General features: G+C 41.1%; 1 protein-coding gene across 2 annotated transcripts in view; it reads left to right on the top strand.

Annotated features, from left to right (window-relative positions):
- Nucleotides 1-26236, top strand: part of SYNPR (synaptoporin) — a 294799-nt gene that overhangs the window by 140696 nt on the left and 127867 nt on the right. The window contains exon 1 of one of the 2 annotated variants that reach the window (XM_001488317.6): nucleotides 12008-12545. The exons of the other annotated variant lie outside the window; for it this stretch is intronic. Within the exon in view, the coding sequence (XP_001488367.3) occupies nucleotides 12522-12545 (24 nt within the window). The 5' untranslated portion in view covers nucleotides 12008-12521. Of the gene's footprint in view, nucleotides 1-12007; nucleotides 12546-26236 lie in introns of those variants that run through there. 2 annotated transcript variants of the gene reach the window in all.

Below are 26236 nucleotides of genomic sequence, written 5' to 3'. Positions count from 1 at the left end.
AAGACAAATATTCTGAGACAAGTTAGCCACTATGGAAGAACAGGAAATGGGGGCAGTGAAAGACCCCCTGGACCTCTGTGTCCCTGCAAAGTGTGGTTGATAATGTCCAACTAACAGCTTCATTGTGAAGCTTATTAAGACCCTGAGTAAGGGTGCATATACTCAGAAAAAGTCTATTATATAAAGGAGGTCAGTGGTAATAAGGACTGGCAGAAAATATGTGCACTTTGCTATCAGAGACTTGAATTCAGATCTTGATTTCATTACATCAATTAGGTTTTTGCTTAGTCCCAATTTTCTTTTCTGGAAAATGGAGATAATTCCTGCCTTGCATTCTTGTTAGGAGAATAAAATAAAAGAGCATAAGTGCCTCACACAGTGCCTGGAAAAGAGTAAGTGCTCCACAAATGTCAGCTTCTTTCTCTTTTTCCTCTTCACAGAGGTGGTGACAAGTGAGCTAGGTTTTGAAGGATGAATAGGAGTTCACAAACCAAATAACAAATCCTCAATAGGAAAAGAGGCTATTCTACGAAGAAAATGTGAATTGCTTCCAAAAATGGAGGATGATTTGTGAAGCTACTGCCCCCTGCCGAGCAGAGCCAAAAATGCTTCTCTGTTTCTTTCTGTCTTCATTAGTATTAGTTCACTGACCTACTAGATTTGTCAACTCACCTGTACCACCTCATTGATAAGACATATTTGGGCCCTCATTACAACCAAATGGTGATGTGGTATTTATGAAGAACAGAGAGGTAAACACTAGAAAGCAATAACGCTGAATGAACTAACAGAATTTTGAAAATGTACAAGGGGGAACAAGATAGCCCTTCCACAGCCATGTGCCCAGAGTCTGAAGATAAGTCATACAAAGAAGCTTGAAATCTCTGTAGTTAGAAGTGGTCTATCCATCTATTCAATAGCCATTTATCGAACACTTATTACTCGCAAAATATGGGATTAAAAGGAGGAGACAAACATGAAGATAGCTAAATATGACCCAGAGAGAAGGAGAAAAGGGGCTATAAATGAGATAGAACTAAAAAGATTGGCAGTGGCAGTTTACTCAGTCAGTGAAACGCAAGTAGGGTCACGGTTATCCAAGAAGAAAAGTGAAGGCATTCTGTTGGAGGGAACAGCATACACAAAGGAGCAGAAGCATTAAAGCAAATGGCTGGAAAGAGAAGCCTGGTCTGTTACATAAATCACAAAGCCCATTAAAAACAAAACAAACACAAAGAAAAACATCCCAGAGAAGGAGTAGAGCCAGAACTAACACAATCTTTCCTTGGAGCCCTCATAAAAAGTCACGGTTTCCTTCTTCCCTTTTTTTTTTTCCTTTCCTGCTTGTGATTTAGGCCTTTCAAAGGTACCTGAAGGCATTGCAGCATCACTGCCAAGGCCATGCTGTATCCCCGAAGCACTCACTGCTCTAGCACTGGCCTCAGCATCCTCCTGCAGGGACTGGATCTCTTAGCCTGAGAGCTTTAGGCTGTCAAGTGGGATAGGTTATGGAATGCAGAGGACGTAATGCTGTGGGAGCCCGCAGGGGAAGGAAGTTGGAGGATAAATGCACCAGCACCTCGTGGAAACCTGATCACAAATGCATCCTTTGTTAGTAGCTTCCTGTCTCAATTGCCCACTCCCTTTCCTGGAATTACCTTCCAAACAAACTGCTGGCACTTATATTCTTGTCTCAAGAGGAACCTCGTTGGGGAGAGCAACCAAAGGCAGCACTGCTTAAGCTGCTGGTGGTATACAGGGCAGCAGAGTTGATAAACGGACATGGAAAGAGTTGGGGCTGGTTTAAGGCAAGAAAGTAGAATCAAAGCTGATTCTAGAAATGGTTCAAGGAGCATTTCTTTTGGTCTTTGGACTCTGATGATACAGTGAGTTGTATTTTAAGGAGGATGAAATGAGTTAATTCATATGAAGTGTTTAGACAAGAGCCTGGCACATAAATATCAGCTATGGTCGTTGCAGTTGTTATTTTCATATTGGTCTCTCCTCCTGTTTTTGTGAGGGAGAGCATGCTTACTGAAAGAGAAAGACCCAAGACACGAAGGAGAAGTGAGAAGGAGAGGCAGGCATGAGGGCTCATCAGTCATCTTGCATCCACGTGGCACAGGTTCCAGAAGGCAGCCTGCCTCCCTCTGAAGGAGACTCCTCTTCCTATTCAGAGCCTTTGTCGAATATGGAAGTCCCCTTGTGTGACAAGCTATGATGGCCTCGTTGACTATAACTTAATCCAAGCACTGGCCTCATGCACTGTGCAGAAGTTCCCTAATGCCTGTGCCTTGTCAAATTCACAGTGGGAAGAGGGAGTTGGGGACCCTCCTGGCTTATGATTCAGGTGGTCTGGGTTTGGAACTGATAATTCAGGTTTTTTATAAACTGTCCAGGTGATTTGGATGTGTAGCCGGGTTTGAGAACCCTGCTACTAAGTGGCTTTGATCCCTAGGATCCATATCACAGAGCCTTGATTGTCATAACAGAAAGGGTGAACATGTTTTTCTGAACAGTCTAAGGCTCACTCTCCTTACACTACAACTAATGTCAGAACAAATGGTGTTACAGCCCTTTACAGGGAGTTTCTGTCTCCACACTTTCATAGAGAGGAGAGGAGAAGGTTTGCACTTGGAGTTGAGATAAGTGACATTCTAGAAATACCAGAATGTCCTGTTCTTCAGATTCACTCTCTTAATTTGTATCATTTAACAACTTGGGGATGGTTCAAGAAGGAACTAACATTTTCAGGGAGACATTGGTGAAGCATTCTATTTTAAAAATAGATATGCAGCTGAAGAAGAAAACTGGTTTCTGTCTGTGTGAGTGCCCATGGCATTTTGAACTGTTCTAAGCAGGCCTGCAGTAGTAAGTAATCAACTATGGGAGGGAGACACTCAGCACAGAAACTAACAGGAACTATTGCAAATTTCAGTTCTCGAAGTACTTGAACAGGAGCTGTCTCTGGTTGGCTCACAGCTGCCCTGTGAGCTAGCCAAGGGTGCTGCATCTCTCCTTGTAGCCGCTCATCCAAGGGCTTGGGGAAAATGTAAATTGAACTCACAGGGAGCATCCCCCAGATAGGAGGGGTTTTTTTGGTTAGTAAAATTGTGGAAGATTTGATTGGTCAAATGGATTGGCCAAATGGATTTTGTTGACCAACAAATACTTATTTGCTTTAAGCCAAATGGCTAAATCCCCTGTTAGAGGAATCCAGAGACACTTCTGGTGTAAGACATATTCAGGCAAAAGATAGAGGTTTTTCAAAGATTTCATAAACTCTCAAATTACTAAAATAAGGTCCTTCTGACCAACTCCGTTCTCTAGCTGCACAGCATCATACATGTACACATCACTAAGATCGAGTTTGGCAGTGGGAGGATGGGAGCAAAGTGGGGAGAATTCTTTTGGATGGAATCGTAACCAAATAGACCAGGACTGGTATTCTTGGAGCTCCATAGTAATACTTAAATGATGTAAATTTTACATTTTGTAAACTACATGGGGGAAACTGACTTTCGTTCTCTTTCATACCTATGCTCTGCTTTATCAAGAGCTCTAATTTGATCTAGGTTTTGGAGGAATGTTTGTTTAACAGAAGAATTTTAACTCAATTTGTCGGGAAGGAAAGGAAAACCAGAAAGCCATTTTGCAAGCGTTTGGTTCTTAAATCTATCTTGCCTTAAGCGCTAGCAGGGAGAGAGAATACACACTTGTGTTGTTGCAATTACCATCAGGCTTCCTGTATTATTTATATAACAGCATTATCATTCCCATTTTACAGGTGAGGAAATTGAAGTTTAGAAAGGCGAAAAGGGTCACACAAGTGTACACAGTTGGCTATGATATCTCCCTTCTTGGGGAAATTATCAGTGAAAAAGTCGCATAGCTCTTGATCTAATTTACTATTCATTTCTCTGTGTACTGGGCGAGATTATTGAATATGGTCTCCATGTTTTTCTTCTCTCACTCTTGTTACAGTATAACAAGATTCATGTAAAAAATGGACCTCAGGGATTCCTTCTGATATAAAGTCTTAATCCTTAATCATAGCAACAACTATTAATCTTGTGGTTCCATACCAGGCTTTAAGAAATATGTGTCAGGAGCAGCCAAACTTGTAAGCCATCTATCTGCTGATAGAGTTCTCTCTATTAATAAAAGGTTAGGAGGAAAACAGAGAGCTGTGTCTTTGGTCTTTCTGATTAGAATTATAAACGCAGGCTTAAGAAAGTTCTTTCATTTTCTCCTCTTCTTTAATTATTTAGCTAATTTAGCTTATTTAGTACCTACTATGTGCAAAGCAATATTGGATGCTATGCAAGAGAGCAGGAAGAGTGATTCTGCTGTCCAGAGGTTTATGGAGGGACCACTCTTAACCCCCTACAGTAGAACGGCAGGTACAATCACAAGAAATTATGCAGTTGAAACACATCATCACTCTTGCTTTCCAGTAAGTATAAGCTCAGTCAGAGAGGTGATGTTCAGTTGCCCACCTTATTTATGCTACACTTGCCACATTAGCAAGGCTCGTATTGTGGACATTTACAGCAGGGACTGTTGAGTCAGACAACCCGGGGTTCAAAGCCTCGCTCCGTCACTTTTCAGCTCTGCAGACTTGGACACGTTACTAAACTGCAGTAAACCTTAGCTTCCTCATTTGTAAAATGAAGATAACAACAGATTCTAGATCACTCAGTTGAATGATCATCAAATGAGATAGTGCATGAACAGAGTTTAGGCTCAGGAATAAATATTAGCATCATTATTTGTATCGGAAAGATCCACTGCAGGAAATGACAATTGCCAAATTCCCCTGTTAGATCAGTGGTTTTCCATGCCTTTTCATTTAAGACTTACAACTTTTTGTTTAAATGCAATCACGTACAGAAGCCTGGGATATAGAATGGCAAGCAGTGGTGTGGAGTGGAGTGGAGTGGCCTGAAGCAGAGCTGGGTGTGGAGCCCTTGCACCATCTTCCCACCTCCACTGTGGGCCAAAAAGCATCTCCATGGAATTTCTGGCATTCAGCTTAAAAGCTATGATATTAAAGATTATCCTTATAATTATATTGTGAGCTGAGTTGATTTGGTCATTTGAATATGCCATCTATATTCTAGTACATATGAGAATTTCACCCAAATATTTATTTTAGGGTCATAGTTTACATTTTAAAAATTGTGAGGGTAGGCCGATATATTCACATGTTCACCTTTATAATCAAGAAATACATTATAGTAATTCAGCATTATTCATTCAATCATTCAACAAATACCTATTGAGCATTATGTATACACCAGGCCCTGGTAGGTTCCTGCCTTGTGCAGATATAGGTTCCCCCACTAACCAAAAGCTTGCTTTACGCCACTTCGCTTTTATGAAAGACCTACATTATTAGTACCTGTTTTTGCTAACTGAAAGAAATGTGAGGATTTTTGCTTTCACGAACAAAGTCAAAGAGCGAAAACAGCATTCAGTTTCGCTGTGAGCTGTGGTAGAGGCATCTCATCAGATGGCGAGAGTGGCGCCACCAAGCTCCTTCCCTGGGAATTACAAGCAGTGTCTCAGCATCGAGCCGCTGAGCCTATGAACTGTCTGTGAGCAACTGTGCTTTAGCTCCATTTATTTTGGTAGGTTATTTTTTGGGTCTGGGAAAACTCAATTTTTCCCATATAAATTAATGGTAATCGCTTCTCTGCCTTATGCCATTTTGGCTCATGAAAAGTTTCTTAGGAATGTTCTACTTTTGGATAGCTGGGAAAACCTGTAAATCAGAAAACTCCTGAGTTCCTTTTGAGTAGGGACCATGTTTATCTTTTTCACCGCTATATCCACAGAACTTGGCACATGCCCGGCATATAGCACACGCTCCATAAACAATTGTTGAACTGAAATTGTTAGGTTACCGAACGATGGCCCTCTCACTTTAGGAGATTAACAAAGCTCTCATGGATTTGAGAATCATTCTGAGTTAAGAACGTGAGCCCCCCCTTAGGCGTTGGCTGTGAGATATAAAGCTTGAGTCTGCTTCTCTCCAGAGTCAGTCTTTCTGGGATATTGAGAGAGTTTCTAAAGGGACTCAGACTCTCTATCGGCTTGAAATACTTAATTAGAGCAGGAATGAAAGCAGACGGTTCACCAGCACATAATAATGCTGGAGTTATTGCCTGAGGTCCAGGAGATCGTGGATGGACATGCAGGAATCCATAAACTGCCCTCTGCCAAGTGTCAGAAAGAAACAACTCCCACAGATCTGCTCTATAGGCTGAGTGGATCGGCCAGTGTCCTATGAATATTCAGAAATGCCAACACTTAAAACCATTTTCAACAAATATTTATTTGCTTTAAGCCGTGTGCCTCAGTGTCGTTTCTATACTCCCTCATATTCAAGTGAGGGAAATCTGTTAAATCTTTCTGAACAGGGCATGGACTTTCCTTTCCTTTAAAGAACCTGACAAACTGTACCCTCCAGTGGACAAATGAAAGAGCTATGCATCATCTCTATAAATTGATAAACTGAACAGAAGCTGGCAAAGAGCATCAGTACCAAGATCCTCTCTCTCTCACCATTACTGTCATATGTTGAGTGTTTGTTATGTACTTAGCAATCTACATGCATCAATTGACATGTCCCCAATTTTGTAGGTGAGGGCATGTGACAAGACTACATAAGTAGTAAGGGACAGAATTAGAACTCGAATCCACCTGTTTGTATAGTCAGATTCCAAGCAGGAAAGAGGTGGCACACTCAAACTGAGTTATTAAAGGGAGTTTTAAAAAATGGGAGATGAATTAAACAAGAGTAGGCAGGGTTTAAGTAAAGCAAACTGGAATGGTACTACGTGTGCAGTACCTAGTAACTGAAGGGCTCTGTTACCACTCAGACCTGAAGGGTCAAGTTGGGGGAGAGAGAGAGACAGAGACAGAGAGAGAGAGAGAAACTAAATGAAGGCAACTTCATGGCACCTATGAGCTTTGATAGAAGGATGTAACCAACTTAGGGACCCATTGGAAGGAACCAAGAGAATAAATACCCAGACCTCAGTCTGCTCCCACCCTCTAATTTCCTGGAAGTGCTTCCCCATCAGCTTCACCTCTCATTGGGATGCCTTGGAAAAGGTTTCTCATTGATGTGTCCATTTAGGTCAGGCTACTGGGACACAGAGTGAGCAGGAAAGGGGATCTAGAGGGTCAAACAGAAGCTGTCCAGCACAACGCCTGCCTAAAGGGGAGTGCACTTAACCATACATATTCTGCCCATAAACGCTTCTGTCTATCCCTCATTCAGCAAATTGTCTTTGCGTGGCTGCTCTGTGCCAGGTACTTTGCTCTGGGCTAAGAATACGGAGATGAATAAGAAGAATGTCTGCCCTTGAATAGCTTAGACTCGTGGTCTTCAGAGAATATGTCTTGAACCTTTTAGACTTGCTATTTTAACTACCATTTTGTCTGCGTTTTCCTTTTCCTCCTACATTTCCACCCAAATATCCTAACAGCCCTCAAATCTTATTCTGCTATATTTCTTAGCTTCTCTCGTTTCACACACTTCTCTATGTTCAGCTTCTTTTAGCCAGCCTCGAACTCTACTGAGGAAAGTTAATGACCCAATAAGTGTTCAAATGATATTGCTATTATTTTATCTCATTAGGTATTTGAAAAGAAAAAGAGACAGAGTTGGAGACAAATGCCCTTTCTCCTACAAGGGAAATAAAAGACAAGAAATCTAGAAAGTTCTGTTCTGACTCTATATACCTGCCCACATCAGAATAAATTGTATTTTACCACTGCTAGGAGCTGTGCTGAGTGAGAGGAAGGAAGCCACCATTAAAGATTTCAAGATTCTTCCATAAGTGTATTGAATGTAAGTACTCTCGTTGCTGTAGCTTGAAAGAGTTGAAATTGTTTTTGGAGCAAAATGGAAGAAGCTTAGCTAACCCCCTTGGTCATTAGTATGGCCAGAGTAGTCTTCTTGTCTTTGATTAACTCTCTTCCCCCACAGCAATAGAGGGATCTTCATGGCGCTGGAATTTTCCTTAGTGTTTGCTAAATGCTTAGAAAGCTAGGCCTCCCACGGGCCAACCCCAAAGCAGACAGGCCTAAAAGGACCCCTTGTGAGAAGCCAGATGTTTAGGAATAGAAGCTGTAAGGGAAAGGAACTGTTGCATTATCAGGAGGTGTGTCCACCAAGGGGGAGACAAGCTTTTCAGTTCAGAGAAAAAAAACTTTTCGTTTGAAGTTGTCTGAAGGCCGTGCTCAGTTGAAAGATCAGAGCTAAAGATCTGACCATATTGGAAATTAGCATTGCTAATGAGGTTTTCAGAGACTCACAGATTATTTTAATCTACTTAACCTTCTCTATAAATACCCAACTTAGAAAACACTCTACTTCTATTTTTAATAGTCTAATAAAGGATGAATGTTATTTTTAAGGCAGTAGCAACAATGCTAATATCATTTTTCAGACATGAGCTATCAAATAATGGCATATTGCTTTATTTGCGTCAGTTTCAATGGCATGATAGAGAGTGGTAGCCAACTGTCTGAACTGTCTCATAAACTGGAAGGAAAGGACAGTTTAAGTGGCTAGCTGACAAGACTAGTTGCTCTCTAACAAATGTACAGTCAAATATCCAAATACCAGCTGTTCTCTCTGGGCCTAGGTGAACTGAACCCTGGGAACCCAAGTGTCTATAAAACATGTGATCAGTATGGTTTATGAGAGGAACCCTCCACTGTCTTTAACATGGCTTCCACTTAGATCAATATGATGCTGAAATCTGCAACCTTTCAAGAATGTTCCCTAAATGAGGAAGTAAAAACAGTCTGTATCTATTAACATGAGTGAATCAGTCACCCTTGTTCACCTGCTCTGCATTTCAAGGCTAAGCTCCTTAGGTAAACTCAGGTTTCTTTGCCTCTGTCTCAAACCTAACTTGTTCTCATGTTGATTGATTCATTCATTCATGAGTTGCTATTAAGCATCTACTGTGTGCCGAGTATTCTCTCAAACACTAAGAATATGGTATTATGCAAAGAAAACCCAAGCTTCCTACTTTCACAGAACTTGGTGAAGGAAGATAATCAATAATTAAATTTACAAATAAGTTAACCAGAACGTATCAGGTAATAAGAAGTGCAAAGAAAACCCCCCACATCACCCACACAACAACAACAAAAAATGCAGGATAATGTGACAGGGAGTGACTGGGGAGAGAGAGGGTTTTTTAGGTTAGGTGGTCATGGAAGAAGAACCGTGTACAGAGCAGACAGCAGGACTAATAATTGAATGACAAAGGAAGAGGTCTGAGGAAAGAATGTTCCAGGCAGAAGGAACAGCAAGTGCAAAGGCGTAGAAGGCCAGTGTGGCAACTGAGTAGGTAGGGAGAGGGTTGGAATTAAGATAAAAGCAAACAGGTAGATGGGAACCAGGTCACAGAAGGCTTTGAAGGCACACTAAAGAGTCTGAGTTTTACTTTAAGCCTACTGGACAACTATATTTTTCTTGAATGAGTGATATGACCTAATTTATATCTTAAATAGCTCACTCAGGATAACATATGGAGAATGATTTATAGGGACAAGAATAAACACAGGGAGGCCTGTTGGGAGTCTATAGAAGTCCAGGTGAGAGACGATGGTGGTAGGGTCATAGCGGGGGAGACGGGGAAAATGTTAACGCTCTATCTGGAACAAACTATGAGGCAGAAAAACCTAACCCAACCAGCAGATTAGAATCCAACTATTAGTCTTAGAACCTCATCTAGTCCAAGGTGACCCAAAAAGCCCTTTAGAGATTGTTCCATGGAAACCCTTCAATTTAAATATGAGAAAACCTGAAACACGGACAAACCAAGGGGCACAGGGTCACTGAGCAGACTGCTAGCAATCCCGAAGACTGAGCCTCACCCCGCCTGTCTTCCAGTGTGTTGAAATGTGCCCAAGTCCATATGGAATGCAGTGGAGCCCCGGCGTGGGCCTCGTCAGCTTGGGTTCCCAATCTCTATGGTGTGAAGCCACACAGTGGGAAGAGCTGAGGAGTTACTGCAGGGTCCCTGTATCCATTTATGAATTCCTCATACCCTGTAGGCTGAATAAATAAAAGTGTAAGGACCATGATGTGACATCTAGAGCAGACTTGTTAACAGTTTGGAGCCTGGCATCCAGCTCAGTTCAAATCTTGGCTGTACCGATGATTAACTGTGTATCTTTGGTTAAGTCACTTAACTCTTTTGGTCTTGGTTTCCTCTTTGGTAAACTGGAATAAAAATAGTAACTCTTTGTAGTTTGGTGAAGCCCATAAAAGGTAATAATACTCTAACGCAAAAAACATTTAGAATAGTACCTGGCACAGAGCAAGTATTCAAGAAATGTTCACTACTATTATGTGGAAGACAAAACTTCTTTTCTTTTACTTGAAAAGAGGTTCTTAATATTCAAAACTGATGAGAATGACTCACTCTCCACCCTGAAGAGACTAAGTGTGGTTCTCCCCTATGGGCGGGTGGCTGGGACAGCCACCTGTTTAACTCACACTGCTCCTCATCAGCCACCTGGCAGGAACTGTGGCCCTCAGCACAGGGACATTATTCCTTCAGTCAATCCTTCATTCCTTTACTCCGCAAATGCTTACTGAGTGCTAACTTAAATGCCTGGTGGTTCTCCGCCTCTCTTTTCTGCTTCAGCTCTGTTCACTTGCTTATTTTACTCCCCTGAGTAACTCCTCTGGTTGAAATGGGGTGATCTTTCAGTTGGCAGGTGAGGGGTGGCAGTGGGGAGAGTTGTGGGGAGTAAGATTCCTACCAGAATTTCGAAGGGGCCCTGGGGTATATACAGCTTGAAGCTTTCCTAAGTACCCTGAAGGCTTACGTGTAAGGAACAAGCAGATCACAGGAGGAGGAAAAGGCAGCTGGAGGGCCCTGAGCCCGAGTTGCATGTGTGTAGTGTGGGTTCGAAAGCACTGCCTCAGCCATCTTTTATTTGTTTCCCACCCCTCCCCCAGAACAGCTCTATGAGATGTTAGTATGCCCATTTTGCAGAGAAGAAACTAAGGCTCAGAGACCTTCAAGGACTTCCCAAGTCACACGGCTACTAAGTGGAGGGCCAGGACTAGACTCCAGGTTCCCTGACTCCTCATGGTATTTTGTTTGTTTGTTTGTTAAGTCTCACAACTTCTCATATGCCCCACCCCCCTACCACTGAGCTGTTACTACATGTAGGGAAAAGAAAGAAAGGGAGTGAGGGAGATGATGGTGATGGTCGTGATGTGGTGTGCTGGTGGTGTGTCTCTGTGTGTGTGGGAGAGAGAAACAAAGAGAGGGACCCAAGGAAAGATTCAGGACAGATTCTCAATTAACAACCACCAATAAAAAACATAGCCATTCAAAGTGAGTTTCAGGTGAGCCATCACCAACTGCACAAAAATTAAAGCAGAGACACCTGGGCCGACTTAACAATATTTCTCTACCGAGTCGGGTCCTGAAGTGGGGAATGTGAGAGGAAGAGGCATACAGGTTTCTTCCACCTTTGCTGTGGTCCAGGTGGCTGAGAGAGACTGCCCTCAGGAAGCCGGAACACGTACCCTGTGGGAGGCTCTCCATGAATTCGTTGCCAATCACCCATAAACATGTTGTCTTGGCTCTTGAACTTGTCAAGCTCCACTCCTTCCTGCGGAGGCCCATTTGTAGAAAAAGCAGACCCAGATCGCATTAAACTTCTGAAACCTTTTCAATTTTAAGATTTTGCACAAGTCTTTAAGTATCACTCCTATGACAAATGAGCAACCAAGTCACAATTTGTCCCTTCCACAATCTCCAGACCCCAGAGAGCCTATCTTCTTGTCCCATGGTCTTAATGATTATTTATGGGTGGTGTACGAATTTCCTATGGGGGAATCATGCATAACATCCAGGCATTTCCATAAAAATGAGGGCAATTTTTTTTAACAAACATATCAACATTTATCTAATCTATGCAAATCTATTTATAAGGATTTTATAAAACCACCACTTCCCTCTGGTACCCCCAACATACAAGATTCCGGCTCCTTTTTATTTCCCAGTTTGTTGGTGAGCGCTGTGTTTGAGAGAGGAGGGGGCTCCCGGAGTCAAAGGGGAGATGGTGCTCTCTTCATGATGCAGCCTGCTTGCGGAAAACAGTCCCACACTCGCAATTGTGAGCAAAGAGCCAAGTGTGGGAGCTCACCATGATGGTAACCACCTCCCCACAAAGCAGGCAGCCTTTCACCAGAGGGAAGTATCAGGTTGCTGTACTTCGGCTGTGGGTTGTCACTGTCTGATAATATGACCGTTTTGCCATCTCTCTGCAAATAAGGCAGAAGCTGCTACCTGATTGGTATAACATCTCACTTTCCCTCCTCATTGATTTCTTGTTCTCCTCCTTTGCTTCATAAAAAGAGGGACAAGTGGCTGGTGCTGTGGACAGAGAAGCTTTATTTTTAGTATGAGACAACCTCTATTTTCTTTCAGGAGAGGGAAGTTGGATTATCAATTCTTTTGTAAATGTGTATGGTGATATTTGCTCCGGTAAGTTTTTCTCTCTCTTGATTTACAACTGGCTGTGGGGAATGCGCGTGTGTGCGTGTGTGTGTGTGTATGTGTGTGTGTGTGTGTGTCTGTTTGCATAGGTACCTTTAGGCTGTACAGTCACTTTTCTTTCCAGATACTGTCTTTGAAATCTTTAGTGCTAACATCTTTTTTTCTTTTTGACTTTGCTTTCTCGTGGTTATATGTTTAAGCCGGAGAGGCTGTGCTGTGTGCTAGTGTGATGGTTACCTTAGCTGTTGAAGGATGTGCTGGATTTCTTTTAATATAGTAAGGAAACTATTTAGCAAACTTATATTTGGCTTTATAAAAATGTAACGTCATTCTACCCCACCCCCCTTTGGAGCGTTTAACGTCCTAAGTATATTCATTGTGCTACCACCTGCTTACTATTTTAATTAAAGTTTCTTCGTCAGTGTCAGAGCAAGAATTTCTTAAACTCCATAAATAGCTACCAAATATTGTATGCTGTGCCGAAAGGGGTGTGCTAATTTCCTAAGGTCTTACACCAAGCTGGAATGAATGAGATGAGTTTCACATAAGATCGGGGACATGCATCTTTAATAGAACTGAATTTATGAAAACTATTCAGATTATTAAAGTAAATCTCCAGCATTCCATGAAAAAATGTAATCACAAGTGGCTGTTGCTTCTCTTCTGCCTTTCTTTGCGCTGTGTATTTGTGCCACCATCTGTCAAATGCCCAGCCCTGGCTCTCGCGTTTCTATATCCGAAGCTGATCAAGAGAAAAGTTGCTGTTATTAAATTCAAACTAGTACGAAATGACTATCTGGTCATCGCTGCTAGTCATGATTTTTAGATGCATTACCTGGTTAACTGCCTTTTAAATTTTTTTCCCCAGACATTATTAGAGGGTCTGCATTCTTTGTTGTTAATTCAGAAGTCTGGGAGAAAGTCTATTAATATAATTATCCTAGACAGAGATGATAAGATGATTAAGAAATTGCTCGAATGGAAACAAACCGATGCTTTAATCTTCTCTTTTGTTACCCAAATCAACACATCTACATAGTCTTTTTCATGACGAAATGAATTAGAGAATATATTTATAGTGAAAGTTAAAGGCACCATTGAATGAGAGAAGGAGGTCTGACCAGATATTTTTCAGAAATTTTTGAAAGTGAAGTTGGGAATATCATGCATGCCTAGACCTCTTATGCCTCGACTCTTTTTCAGAATAGCAATTATTCAGATCCCGAAGTAGTCTAGGAGCAGTTCATGGAAATAGTAATGAGAGTCTAGGAATCCACTGAACCTCACAGCTGCCTCCTTTTGGCCATTCGCCCCTCACACACCCTTTGCACGCTGGAATGAAACTACTCCGACAAACAGAATTTTAAATTTTGATTCATCTAGTTCAGCCTCAAAAACAGTTCCACCCCCTAAATCCTACAAACCCAGATGAATTTATCTTGCCTGTTACTGGTCACAATAAGCGTGTTCCTAATGACTGCCTTGGATGCTGTAAACCCTCACTAGAACCAAGTGCTCCTTGGCAAATAGTTTGTTGAAAAAACAAACAAAATTGTACCCTTGGGCTGTTGGTGTTTATTGTTAAGTGGACTCCGCAGCAGTGAACACCCCTGTCCCTCCCCCCAACACCCACTCCCCCAACACCCCTTCATATTTTTGTCATCCTTCTCCTTTCATGGCTGTTGTACCAGGTTATGTACAAAGTGATTAGCTGTAAATGGAGCTTATCATCATCTGAAGCTGTTCAGTAATATAAACTAATGAAGATGCCCGGGGGGCGGCGTCCTGCGGCTGAAAGCATCCATCTTTTCCTCCAGGTGGCCAGTTTACAAAAGTGCAAAGGCTCCCAGCATGCTTGGACCCTCTGACACAGGAGGGACGCGGGGGCATATGTGTCTTAAAGAGATCAGGACCCTTAGTTTGACTTAGGGTTAGTGTGCGCAGTCTTTAAGAGCATCACTTCAGAAAAGTCCAGAATGACATAGCCAAAGAAACTGTTGTAATCTATTCCGAAGAATAAAAATTTGTGCCATGTTGGGGAGAATAATAAAGGGAATTTGTATTTCACAATGAGATTATTTGTTCTTTTTAGCAAAATGAAGAATGCAATAGTTGTTTCCACTTAATAACTACCTACTGTGTGCCTGGCCCTGTGCTAAGCATTTTACGTGGTTTATTCCTTTTAATCTTCCCAAGCATTACATGAGAGAGATAACACTGCCTCCCCATTTTACAGATAGGAAAATAGAGACCTAGGGCAAGTATGTAACTTGCTTGAGGCAACACAGTGATGATAATGAAACTCAGAACCCGGCAGGGATATTCCATAGTAATGCTTTTCATCTCTCCCCTCTGTCGGGGTTTCACTTCATCAATACAGTCTACAGCCAACTCCTCAACTGGAATGATACACAGGGGCTTGCAAAAGCACACCGTGTTTTTGTTAGTGTTTCTCCCCCTTCTGATGCTACATACAACCTCCTTCTTCTCAGACTGTGCTTTTGTGACTTCAAGCTAATTATGTGTTTGAAACTGGAGGACGTGTGTTTTATTTTCACCCAACTTGTCCTGCTACAAATGTGGATGTGACGAAAGGGAGCCACCCTAGGGAGAGAGAGATGCAGAAGTGACTAAATTAAGGTAGCTTTTTAAATTGATCAAAAGAAATCCATCCCTTTGACTTTCAATCTTTTGAACATAGAGTAGAAATGAAGATGCAATGGTAACTTAGAAATATCAACATCTCAAGGTATCTCGTTTGCCATTGATGCAAAATATAAAAATCAGTTGCAACTGAATTGATTTATTTGTGGCGAACTTTGTAGAATTCTCACCTTGCTTTTATGCACTCCCAGCATGAATTTTTTTTCCCTCTTTGGCTTGCTGGAAAGGGCCAAGATGGCACTTCAGGTAGAATATTACAAAGCGTCTGTACGACCTGGGTAATTAAAAAGTGAACACAGCTGCCATGCGTGCCGAGGAGCATGACAAAGTCAAAATCCAGAGTCCCTAAATGCATTCTTTTGCACTTGAGCACTGAGTCTCCCATTTGAAATCATTTAAGCCAATAAAATTCAGATGAGTTTTCTGGGGGAAAATGCAACTGACATAGAATCAATATGTTTGAAATTTCTCCTCAACTGGCAATTTTCGGACTGGGGGCAGGGTGCACCAGTCATGAGGTGAGGCTGTGAAATGCTGCATTTTCTTCCCTCCAGTGAGAGAGAAAGGATTATGAGTGATGAAAATGTTGCCAGAAGGTAGAACCTAGCTCAGTTCACCCTTGCTATATTTCACCAAAAACTAGAGGGATCTGAAAAAACAAATGAACAAAGAAATAAAAACAACCCACCACAAATTGGGAGCGCTAGCCATCAAGTTTTGAAGAGTTGAAACAATATTGACTTCTTGGTGTGATCTTCCGTGTCTAATAAGCAGTGGCTTTGGAGGTGGTCCTGGTGTAGACGCCTAGTTAATTAAAAAGAGTTCAGAGTGCAGTACACAATAAAATATGTTTCCAAAATGATAGTCACTTTTGTCAGAGGCAAGCTTGGTAATTTATTGATTCTCTATTACCTCTTTTTCTTTTTTTTTTTTTTTTTAAGATTTTATTTTTTCCTTTTTCTCCCCAAAGCCCCCCGGTACATAGTTGTGTATTCTTCGTTGTGGGTTCCTCTAGTTGTGGCATGTGGGACGCTGCCTCAGCGTGGTCTGACGAGCAGTGCCATGTCCGCGCCCAGGATTCGAACCGACGAAACACTGGGCCGCCTGCAGCGGAGCGCGCGAACTTAACCACTCGGCCACGGGGCCAGCCCCCCTCTTTTTCTTCCTTTTAAAAAAATAACAATCAGGTGGTTTTATCAGAAAGTGTGGTATCAGAGCCAGTCAGGATAAAATCAATCTGATTTTTCCAACAGCATTTATGAGAGTTCTAAATATATTAAGAGCCATCAAATGAACACTTGAACGAAATATGTTGTGCTCAACCACAGTGCTCATCAAATGTAGACTATTCCTTAAAACTAAACTTAGAGACAATTTTATAAAGCATATCGTGTTACAGCCTCCATTTATAAGATACAGCTTTCTTCAGAGAGATGACCAAATCCAAAATAAATAGCAGTGGAGAATGTACTTCATCCTACCTGTGTTTCCTTTAGCCTTTTCTTTGGCTTTGGGTATGTGTACTTAAACATGTTGATCATTAAGAGCTTAAAAATGATCTATTAAGTATGGAGAAAGGAGCTGGTGTTAAGATATAATGAGTATCAGACTAGTCTTAAATTTGTCAACAAACATTCTAAGCTGGTGTACAAATAGAACTGGTGGTCCTGTTCCATACTTGTATAAGAAAATGGAATCGATGAGGATTTTGAGCCAGAAATGAGCGCATTAAGTATTAAATCCTGTAGAAGAGACTCTTGGTCATTGGTATTTCTTTAAATGTTTAAAGATTAGGGATGAGTTGAAAATGGAAACACCTCAGTCTTTCTACTCTGCAGACTAATGGATCTGCATTATTAATATATTTTACAGTGATCATTTTTTAACACAGATTCTAGCCAAAAGTACTAATGGAAAATTGTTCGGGGGCAACTTCAAACACATTCCACTATAGTTTCTGGAAAGCATATTCTCAACACACAACAATCAGTTCTTGTGGTGCTTTGGGTTGGCCAATATAAGTGGATGATCATGTCATTGCAGTCCTTTAGGGGACTGATGTGTTGGGCATAAAAGGCTTTTCTTGATAATCCCCATGTGACTTCTTTCGCCCTGCTCACAGAATCTTTAAATGCGCCCAAATTACCACACATAGTCTTGGTGTCAACTTTCTGGCAAAGACATGGAAAATGTGTTAGACTCATTTTATTTCTGGTAAAATATGGCTTGAAGAATATTTGTGTCCAATATGAATTATTACTGCAAGGGCTTTTTAAGTCACCATATTGACATCCACCTCTCAATGATGAACCCATATATCTTTGTCTGATTTTGAATCTTCCCTAGAGAGGAAAATTTTTTAACCTCTGGAGTTCAAATTGCCTTCCTATGAAATTGAATGGTTGAGACAAAAAAAATGTTTTTATTGGGGACAGATTTGAGGGAAGGGTTGGGAGCATTGACTTCACCAGGCTGTCCTTTCATTCATCAAATATTTAAGGATCCCTACCATGTGCCAGGCTCTGTGCTAGGCGTAGGAGATACAGTGATGAACAGATAGACATAATATCTGCACTCCCAGAACTAAATGCCTTCATTTTCCGTTTTCTCACCTAAATCTATTTTCTGTTTCATGGTGTAGATAGGATGTGTCTTCTTAAAAGCATAACTGAGAGGCCAGCCTGGTACCATAGTGGCTATGTTTGCACACTCCACTTCGGCGGCCTGGGGTATGCGGGTTCCATGCTGGGTGTGGACCTAGCACCACTAGTCAAGCCATGCTGTGGCAGCATCCCACATAAAACAGAGGAAGATTGGCATAGATGTTAACTCAGCATCAATCTTCCTCAAGCAAAAAGAGGAAGATTGGCAACAGATGTTAGCTCAGGGTCAATCATCCTCCCAAAAAACAAAAACAAAAAAAAAGGGCAATTGAACTGTTCTAGTAAGACATTTGCAGGAAATATGTGCTTTGGGTCCTATGTGTTCATGCTCAGTGAAGGAACAAGAGTGACTCCATTTATTTACTCATGTGATTACTGTCTGGCTGAAATGGAGTGGTTTGAAGTGGGGAGCTAGAAGAGGTATTGCAGTATTTGTGTCTTATAAGCATCATTTATCACTCGTAGGCATTCTCAGATTTGACAGGCTATTCTCGTTCTTGCCTGATGTTGGGAGAGGAAAGAAAGGGAAGAAACTTCAACAGGATAGAAAAGTAAAGACGATAGAAGAGTAAACCAAGAGGGTGCCTAGAGGAACTAAGATTTTATTGGTAATCTGAATTAGATCTAACGTATATTATTGGGTTCTCTGTGGGTGTTTACTTACTCACCCACTCATTCAACAAATGTATATATTGGGTGTCCAGTTATGCCAAGTACAGTGCTTGGCATAAATTGATATACTAGCTTCTGAATTCATGGAACTTCTATTAGGCCAGGATTTCTCAACCTCGACACTATCAACATTTTGGCCCAGATAATTCATTGATGTAGGGAGCTGTTTTATGCATTGTAGGATGTTTAGCAGCATTCCTGGCCTCTACTCACTAGATGTCAGAGCAAGCTCCCCCCAAGTTGTGACAACCAAAATAACTCAATACCAAATAACTCCTGGTTTAGAACCACTTCAAGAAACTCAGTAATTACCATTAGCTTTGACTAAACCTTCCCATCACATTTCTACTTTTCTTACTTTCGGATACTCTGCTGCATAGTTTTTTACGTAGTTTTCCCCCAATATTCTGGTACAACTTGCCTAACGAAGACAAGTAAGGCATCTTACTATTATTATCCTTTACTTTTGTATAACACTTTACCACATTCACTTGGCTTACAGTGTCTCATTGGACTCCAGCTATCAACAAATGACTCAATATTAAACTATTATAACCTTTTACCAGATGAATAAATAGACATTTAGAATGATTACAAGCCCAAATTCTTGCAACTAATAATGGATAGAACCTGGATTCACACTCACATGTCCTGACTAAAAATGCAGTGTTTTTCTACAAAATTATAATATTTAATGAGAAAAACAAGTAAATATGTGTAAAGCACACATCTTCTCCTTGAGGCTGTTTTGGAAATAAAGGCAGCATAGCAGTGGATGGGGGCTAGGGCACTGGCGGGCCACAGGCGCAGCTTCCTTACTCAGTACTTGTTAGCTGGATGGGTTTGGAAGTGCACTTACATGTTTAGAATTCCTCAGTAGTTCAGAGAATGTAGAGTGAGACATTGCAAAAGCCACAGGAAGCCCTAGAGATCAGTCTAGCAGAGTGGATAGGACACAGGTTTTGAAGTCAGATGGATCTACTGTATGAGTCAGCATCCCAGCAGGGAACAGATGACACCCTCAAATCATCTGACCTCTTGCTGGTGACTGTAAAACATTAAAATTTAATCTCTGTAAGTCAGAAAACTGAAGCCCCAAGAAAGGAGTTGGGTTTCCCAAGGCCTTATGGTACATTCAGTTCCCTAAGTGACAAAAGCAGAGCTCAGTGCCCTTCCAGCCCAAAGTGCTGAAGAGTCATTTCAAATGGAGGAAGGCCAATTTATGGATCTGGCACATACCTGAAATGTATGTATTCTGGATTATTGCCAGTTGTCTAGGTGCCTGAGAAAAGTCCCTAGTTCTTTAATTGGGTACACTCAAGAATCTTTGTGGTTAGTTTAACCATACTTCAGCCTCGTTAGAAGCTACAGAGACATGGGGCTCTTTGATGACCTTAGAAGAGAGGTAGACATGGAAAATACATTAAAGAGAGGTGGTAGCTTGCAATGGTGCTCGTCACGCATGCTCCTGAGCTTGGCTAGATGTGGAGCTTTCCCAGGAGAGGTGTCCACATTGTACCTGGGCCCATATCCTTGATCATCTTATGAGCTATTAAAAAGTATCTTGGTGCATTTGCCAAGATAAAAGACTTTCCAAGCATATTGCTCTGGCAGAATGTCCATCAAAAAACTGTCTTCTGCTTGCATTGTCTTGGAGAACTGAATTTGGAATGAGAGAAAACAGGTCCAAATCCTGTCTCTGTCACTTATGAGTATACATGGCTTTAAACAATTCATTAGCCTTCTCTGGGCCTCAGTCTCTTCATCTGTAAAATGGAAATAATGAGTCCTCTTGCCAGAGTTACAGAAAGGATTGCTGTCATAGACGATATGGGAAAACCCTTTTGAGACCATGGAGGCTTAGACAATAGTATCATTATGTCCTTCCCTCTGTAGTCAAAGTCCATTCCACTATCAGTTTTCATTCCACGCCCTCGATGAGTGCGTGAGGTTAGGGGAAATGTTTCCCCAGTCTACCAGGAAAATGACTGTAGTTGTGGGATGGGTCTAAAGTAGTCTGGAAGTGCTTTGATGGGTATTTCTATCTCATGGGGAGATTTATGTCCATATTATAAATTGCAGAGACAGTACCATCACTGAAGAATATCTATAATAAAACTAATGCAAAGGGATAAAGCAGTTCCCTGATCAGCTCATCTTAAGGATTGCACCAGAATTTTCCTTTCCACTTCCTTGGAACCCTTTCACCTCTCTCTGTTCTGGCATAATCTATTTGTTGTAGTCAGGGGAGGGGATTGACGTGACCTCTGACCTCGGCCCATCATGTTCTAATACTGTGTGACCTTAACCTTCTCCTCTCTCCACACGGTTCCAGAGGCTCCTCAGGCAAATTGACAAACCCTGATTTTCTCCTCCCTGAGGACTATTGCTCAGGGAAAGCCTCTCGCTGTCTGCTCTCTGGGTTCCTTATTAGCCCTCGATGCAGGAAATTCAAAGGTTTCTCATTTCTCATATTTTATTTACCTCAGAGCATCTCCCAACACATCTGATCAGAAAACCCAGTTAGCTCATATTTTTTCCAAAACCATTATCTGCTGGCAATCCTCTCCCAGACTCCCCGACCTCTGCTCACCTCTTCACTCTGACTGGTATTTATAAACTCCTCATCCTCTGAGGAATTAGGAAGACACCTCCTCCTAACCTTCCCCAGCCCTGTTCCCAAGATAATTTTCTTCTCCCTCTGCCACTGCCTCTATACTCCAAGAGAATGTTTCCAAACTGTTTTTCTGTGACTCTCTTTAGGAAAGCAAGAATGTTTTCTCATTCATTCACTCATTCATTTGTTCATAAATTCATTCTATTGTATTTATTGAGCAGTGATTGAGTGCCAGTCCTGGCATTAAGACTGAAGATACGGAGATGACTAAAACAGACGCAGCCCCTATTCTTATAAGACTGGCAGGCTAATGGGGGAAGAGTCCATTTAAAAGTCCCTCAAAAGTGATTTAATTATCAGTGTAGTAAGTGTTAAAAATAAAAGCAAAGCCATCTTGACTACTAATTATGTGACAGGCAGGGTTCCAAGTGTCTTATGCATATTAATTCATTTAATCCCCACAACAACTGTTTGTGGGGGTTAGAACAGGAAAGGATTGGAGCCCGTAAACTCCTGAAGGGCATGGACTCCTTTAATAAATCTAGGAATACGGGAATGAAGGTCACACAACAGGACAAGATGCTAAGAGTTCACATAGGTGACATTTATGCAGCCCTTCCTGTTTACATACCAGGCACTGTGCCCTGCGCCTCCCCAGGGGTCTGAACCTTCACAACAGCACCATGAGGGATCATTATTATTATTTCAAGGTTGGGGAAAAGGAGATGTAGAGAGCTTGAGCCACTTGTCCAAGGTGACACATTTTGTAAGTGGTGATTCTGAAACTGTAGTCAGGTGTGTTCAACCTCAAGCCTGGCTCTTACACACCATGTTAACCTGTGAAAAGTGATATAAAACCTTATCATTTGGTTCATATCCTGGAAAATACTGGTAGAATAGGGGAAAAGAGGATCATTTTAATGCGCACCTGAGTCAGAACTACAATAATCCCTCTTGGAGTAAAATGGAACTTTGTGGGACCAGAAGTGCCGAATCCTTAAGCTTTAAGCATATTTCAGGCAGAATAACCAGCTTCTTCAAAGCTTTCTCATCAAAGGAACCTAGAAGCTCAGCTCTAGAACAAGTTAAAAGATTGGGCTTCCAGCTCTGGTTGTGATGCTAACTGTCCAGTTGTGTGACATCCCCAGATTTTCTTTGCACTGCCTCTTCAGTGGGGATGACTTCAACTCTCTTCATGGATGGAATCAAGAGTCTTCCCCAAGAAGAACCTAGAGCTCTTGGGAAGGAAGAGTCTGTAGAAGCTCTGAGTCTCTCTTTTGCCTCCAGAAAGAATTCTCACCATTGGGAGGAGGGAGGGGCTGTGGTGAGATTCTCAATAGTGTATATTTAGTGTGGCACATAGTACTGCACTAAATCAACCATGGCTATTACACTGGTTATTAAACAGAATGAAATTTCACAAAATCAGTCTCTCAAATTATCTATATTATCATGACAATCGTGAAATTACAGATTAGTTGCTGTAAATAGAAACCTACTTTATCTGAATACTTTAGAAGTGATGTTTAATTTAACATACAGATCTTGTCATTTCATTCATTTATTCAACAAATGTTTATTAAGATTCTACTAGGTGCTAGCAACTTTCCCAGGCACTGGGAATGCAGCAGTGTTATATACTACTTAGAGGGATGGAGATGGGGGACAATTAATAAATAAAAGAAAATGTTATATAGTGGTAAGAGCTATGGAGAAACATAAATCAGGTAGAGGGGATGGGCCATTCTTTCAAACCCATATTTTTATAAATTGAATTAAACAGTAAATTTATCAAAGGAAACATACAGAAAAGTTTTGAAAGTGTAAATAAGTATTTTTCATCTTTGTGAATTTTAAGATTTTCTCTCTAGGTTTTCCTTAAAATGAAGAGTCACCCTATTTGAAAAATTTAAATAGATTCAAAGCTGGATGACCAACTGGTACTGCCTTTCCATCTTCCCACAGATTGTTCGGCCATTGCAGGTTCACGGTAATTAATACCTGACAAAGTCATGCATCATTCCATGTGATATTAGTAATAACCCCAAGAAGCAGATTAACTGTATAATGAGTTTCATCAAGTGAGGGAAACTGTGGCTCAAAGAGGCTATTTTCAATTGACCAGGGATTTACCACTGGTAAGTAGAGATGCAAAGAAACAAACTCAGGGCTTCTCTCCCCAGATTCAACATAGACCCTCCACAGAACATCTCCTCATTTAGCAGTCCCTAAAAGGCTTCATAAAGGAAAGGTTAGAGCTCCAGGATAGGGAATAGCTCTCTGTGATTTTATTGCTCTGCATTGTGGGCACTTGTTGAGGTTATTTCAGGTTTAAGCTCTTACCATTGTCTATGATGGCATTGAAAATGAAAACAGAATAAATAATATAATGGCAAATGGGATTTATAAGGCATGGAACATCAGCTTCAAAATAATTGTATACACACACACACATAAACCTGTTAGGCTATTATGGAATTTTCCAAAGCAACTTTACTTAAGTTTTAGAATGAGCATTTTAAGCATTTCACTCTGAATACTTCTCTTTTAATAACTTCTGATTTAAATTTAGGAACAATTTTATTCTTGCTGGGCCAAAATTGGAATTATATCCCAGTGAATTCTACCAGCTAAGTGTCCAAATGTACCTTGAAGATGTAGCATTCTTCCTCTGCATTATCCCGCTAGTCCACAAACAATACAACATTCTAATAATGAAAATATTCGGAGGCAATATGTTAGAAGAGAAAAAATATCAAAATTAGATCTAATTATTATGTTAACTCTTCCAGCACAATTAGAACACGGCTGGGCTCCTATGGAGCCATGTACACCCCCGGACTCTAGAAGAGCCTCATTAATTTTCTCATCTTATTACATTGAGGTTGAAATTCACATTACACTGTTCAAACTCTGCTTGCAATTATTTCTTTAATGAAATAATGAAATTTTCTGCTGTCATAATTGGACATGCCTTTATTCCACACACACAGGGCTACATTTTTTCCCCCAGTTATGTTTGGAACATAAAATTCAGGAAACAATAGGAAACATCCCAGGATATTCGACCATCCTCAATGGCAGTACAAATAGCTAACGAGGTAGTTCATATGGTTTTCTAATGTATGTGGCCTGGAAGTTCTGACAGGGCATATATTTATCCAGAAAGGTGTCAACTTAAGTATAAGTTTAGATTGTCATTAGTTTATAAATTTACAGCATGATTAAAGGATAGTTTTCCCTGTAATCATAACTTTTAAGATGGTAGCATTGTGAAAGCATCTTTCTGTAGCCTCATTCTTGCAGGTCCTCAAAGCTAAGAGCTCTGGTTTATCATGAGTTAGCCACAGTATCTGCCATGTGAAGATGGGTTGGAGCTAGAAATAAGAACATATCAAGAGCAGAGGGACCTGGGCATAAAGTTTCAGTCAAGCAAGATGAATAAGCTGTAGAGAGCTACTGTACAGCAGTGTACCTACAGTCAACAATAAAATATTGTACACCTAAAAATTTGTTAAGAAGTAGATCTCATAGTAAGTGCCCTTTCTATAATAAAAAAAGGAGTAGAGGGACCTCATGGTGTTAGAAAATAATAATAATATTTTATAATTTGCAAATGCAGTAGAAGTTTAAAAAAAAAACCAAACCCTACTCGTTGTGCTTGTTGGATTAATCACTGTTCTTTAGTTTCTCTATTAAAAAAAATTGTCGGGGCTGGCCCCATGGCCAAGTGGTTAAGTTCGCGCACTCCACTGCAGGCAGCCCGGTGTTTCGTTGGTTCGAATCCTGGGCGCGGACATGGCACTGCTCATCAAACCACACTGAGGCAGCGTCCCACATGCCACAACTAGAAGGACCCACAACAAAGAATATACAACTATGTACCAGGGGGCTTTGGGGAGAAAAAGGAAAAAATGAAATCTTTAAAAAGAAAATTGTTAATACCCTTAGCATGTTGAATACTCATGGAAAGTTGGTCTAGCCGAGCCGTGCTGAATCTACCTGTTGAGCTGTATATTTACTCATACCCTGTTAGTTGTATAAACCTAAAAAATATGGCCCCATTTTCCCTCTCATTTGGCATTTGTAGATAGTTGTGTATGTGCGTGTGTGTCTTCAAATGATCTCAGTGCCAAATGCCAATTGTTTTATCCTATTCATATTAAATTGTTTACTCTGCAGTAGACCTTAGATAGCAAGGCCCTGTTCTTTTTGCTGTCACTCCCCAGCGGCTCAGACATGATGCATGCATATAGTAGGCCCTCAGTAAATGCATGTTGAAAGAATAGGTGACAACCATTTAGAATTCACTCTGCCAGCAGGAGCGTTCTGTTACATCAGTAACTTTAAGTTTCCTCGGGCAACCTTGCCACGTGAAGAGTGAATAGTTTCATGAAATTGATCAGAAGGATATGAGAATGGGAGGAGAGAGGTAAGAATTACAGCTTCCTTTTTTTTTTTTTTTTTTTTTTTTTTGAGACCTTATTTTGGACCAGGAATGAGACAGAATATGTTGAATACATTTAGTCATTGAATTCTTACAACATCCCTGGGAAGTGGAGGAGATCATCTTTATTTCACAGAGGAGAAAATGGAAACCTTGACAGGTTTGAAATTTCTTCAAGGATGTAGAATGGGGCAGTGATGGTTAAAGTTTTACCTGCAGGTTGACCTGAATCCAAAGCCTGTGCTCTTAACCACTGCACGTATTGTTTGGGAAGGAGCAGTTCTCATTCATGGCCATGGTTCTTTCCCTGAGATCTTGCTGCTGGTCCCCATCCTCCTGATGAACGTGCTCTCCATCTGGCCAACTTATCTTTGGGTTCTTTGTTAGTTTGTTTGTTTCCCTTCCTCGAAGTCCTTTTCCGCAAACCCATCCTGGGACCCCTCTCAGCCTTTATAAAGATTGGAACCATCCACCCCAAATGCAGATCAAACAAAATACCAACAAAATTTCTGCCAGAATCGGTAGTCCCAGGGAGGCTCTCTCCAAGAGGAGGGGCCCCTCAACAATGCGCTCCCCTGGACTGTCTTGCTGGTGCAGCCCAGCTGGGTGTTAAGAC

This window comes from Equus caballus, chromosome 16 (genome assembly GCF_041296265.1).
Source record: "Equus caballus isolate H_3958 breed thoroughbred chromosome 16, TB-T2T, whole genome shotgun sequence".
Classification (NCBI taxonomy): domain Eukaryota; kingdom Metazoa; phylum Chordata; class Mammalia; order Perissodactyla; family Equidae; genus Equus; species Equus caballus.
This window is presented reverse-complemented; position numbering and strand designations above follow the sequence as displayed.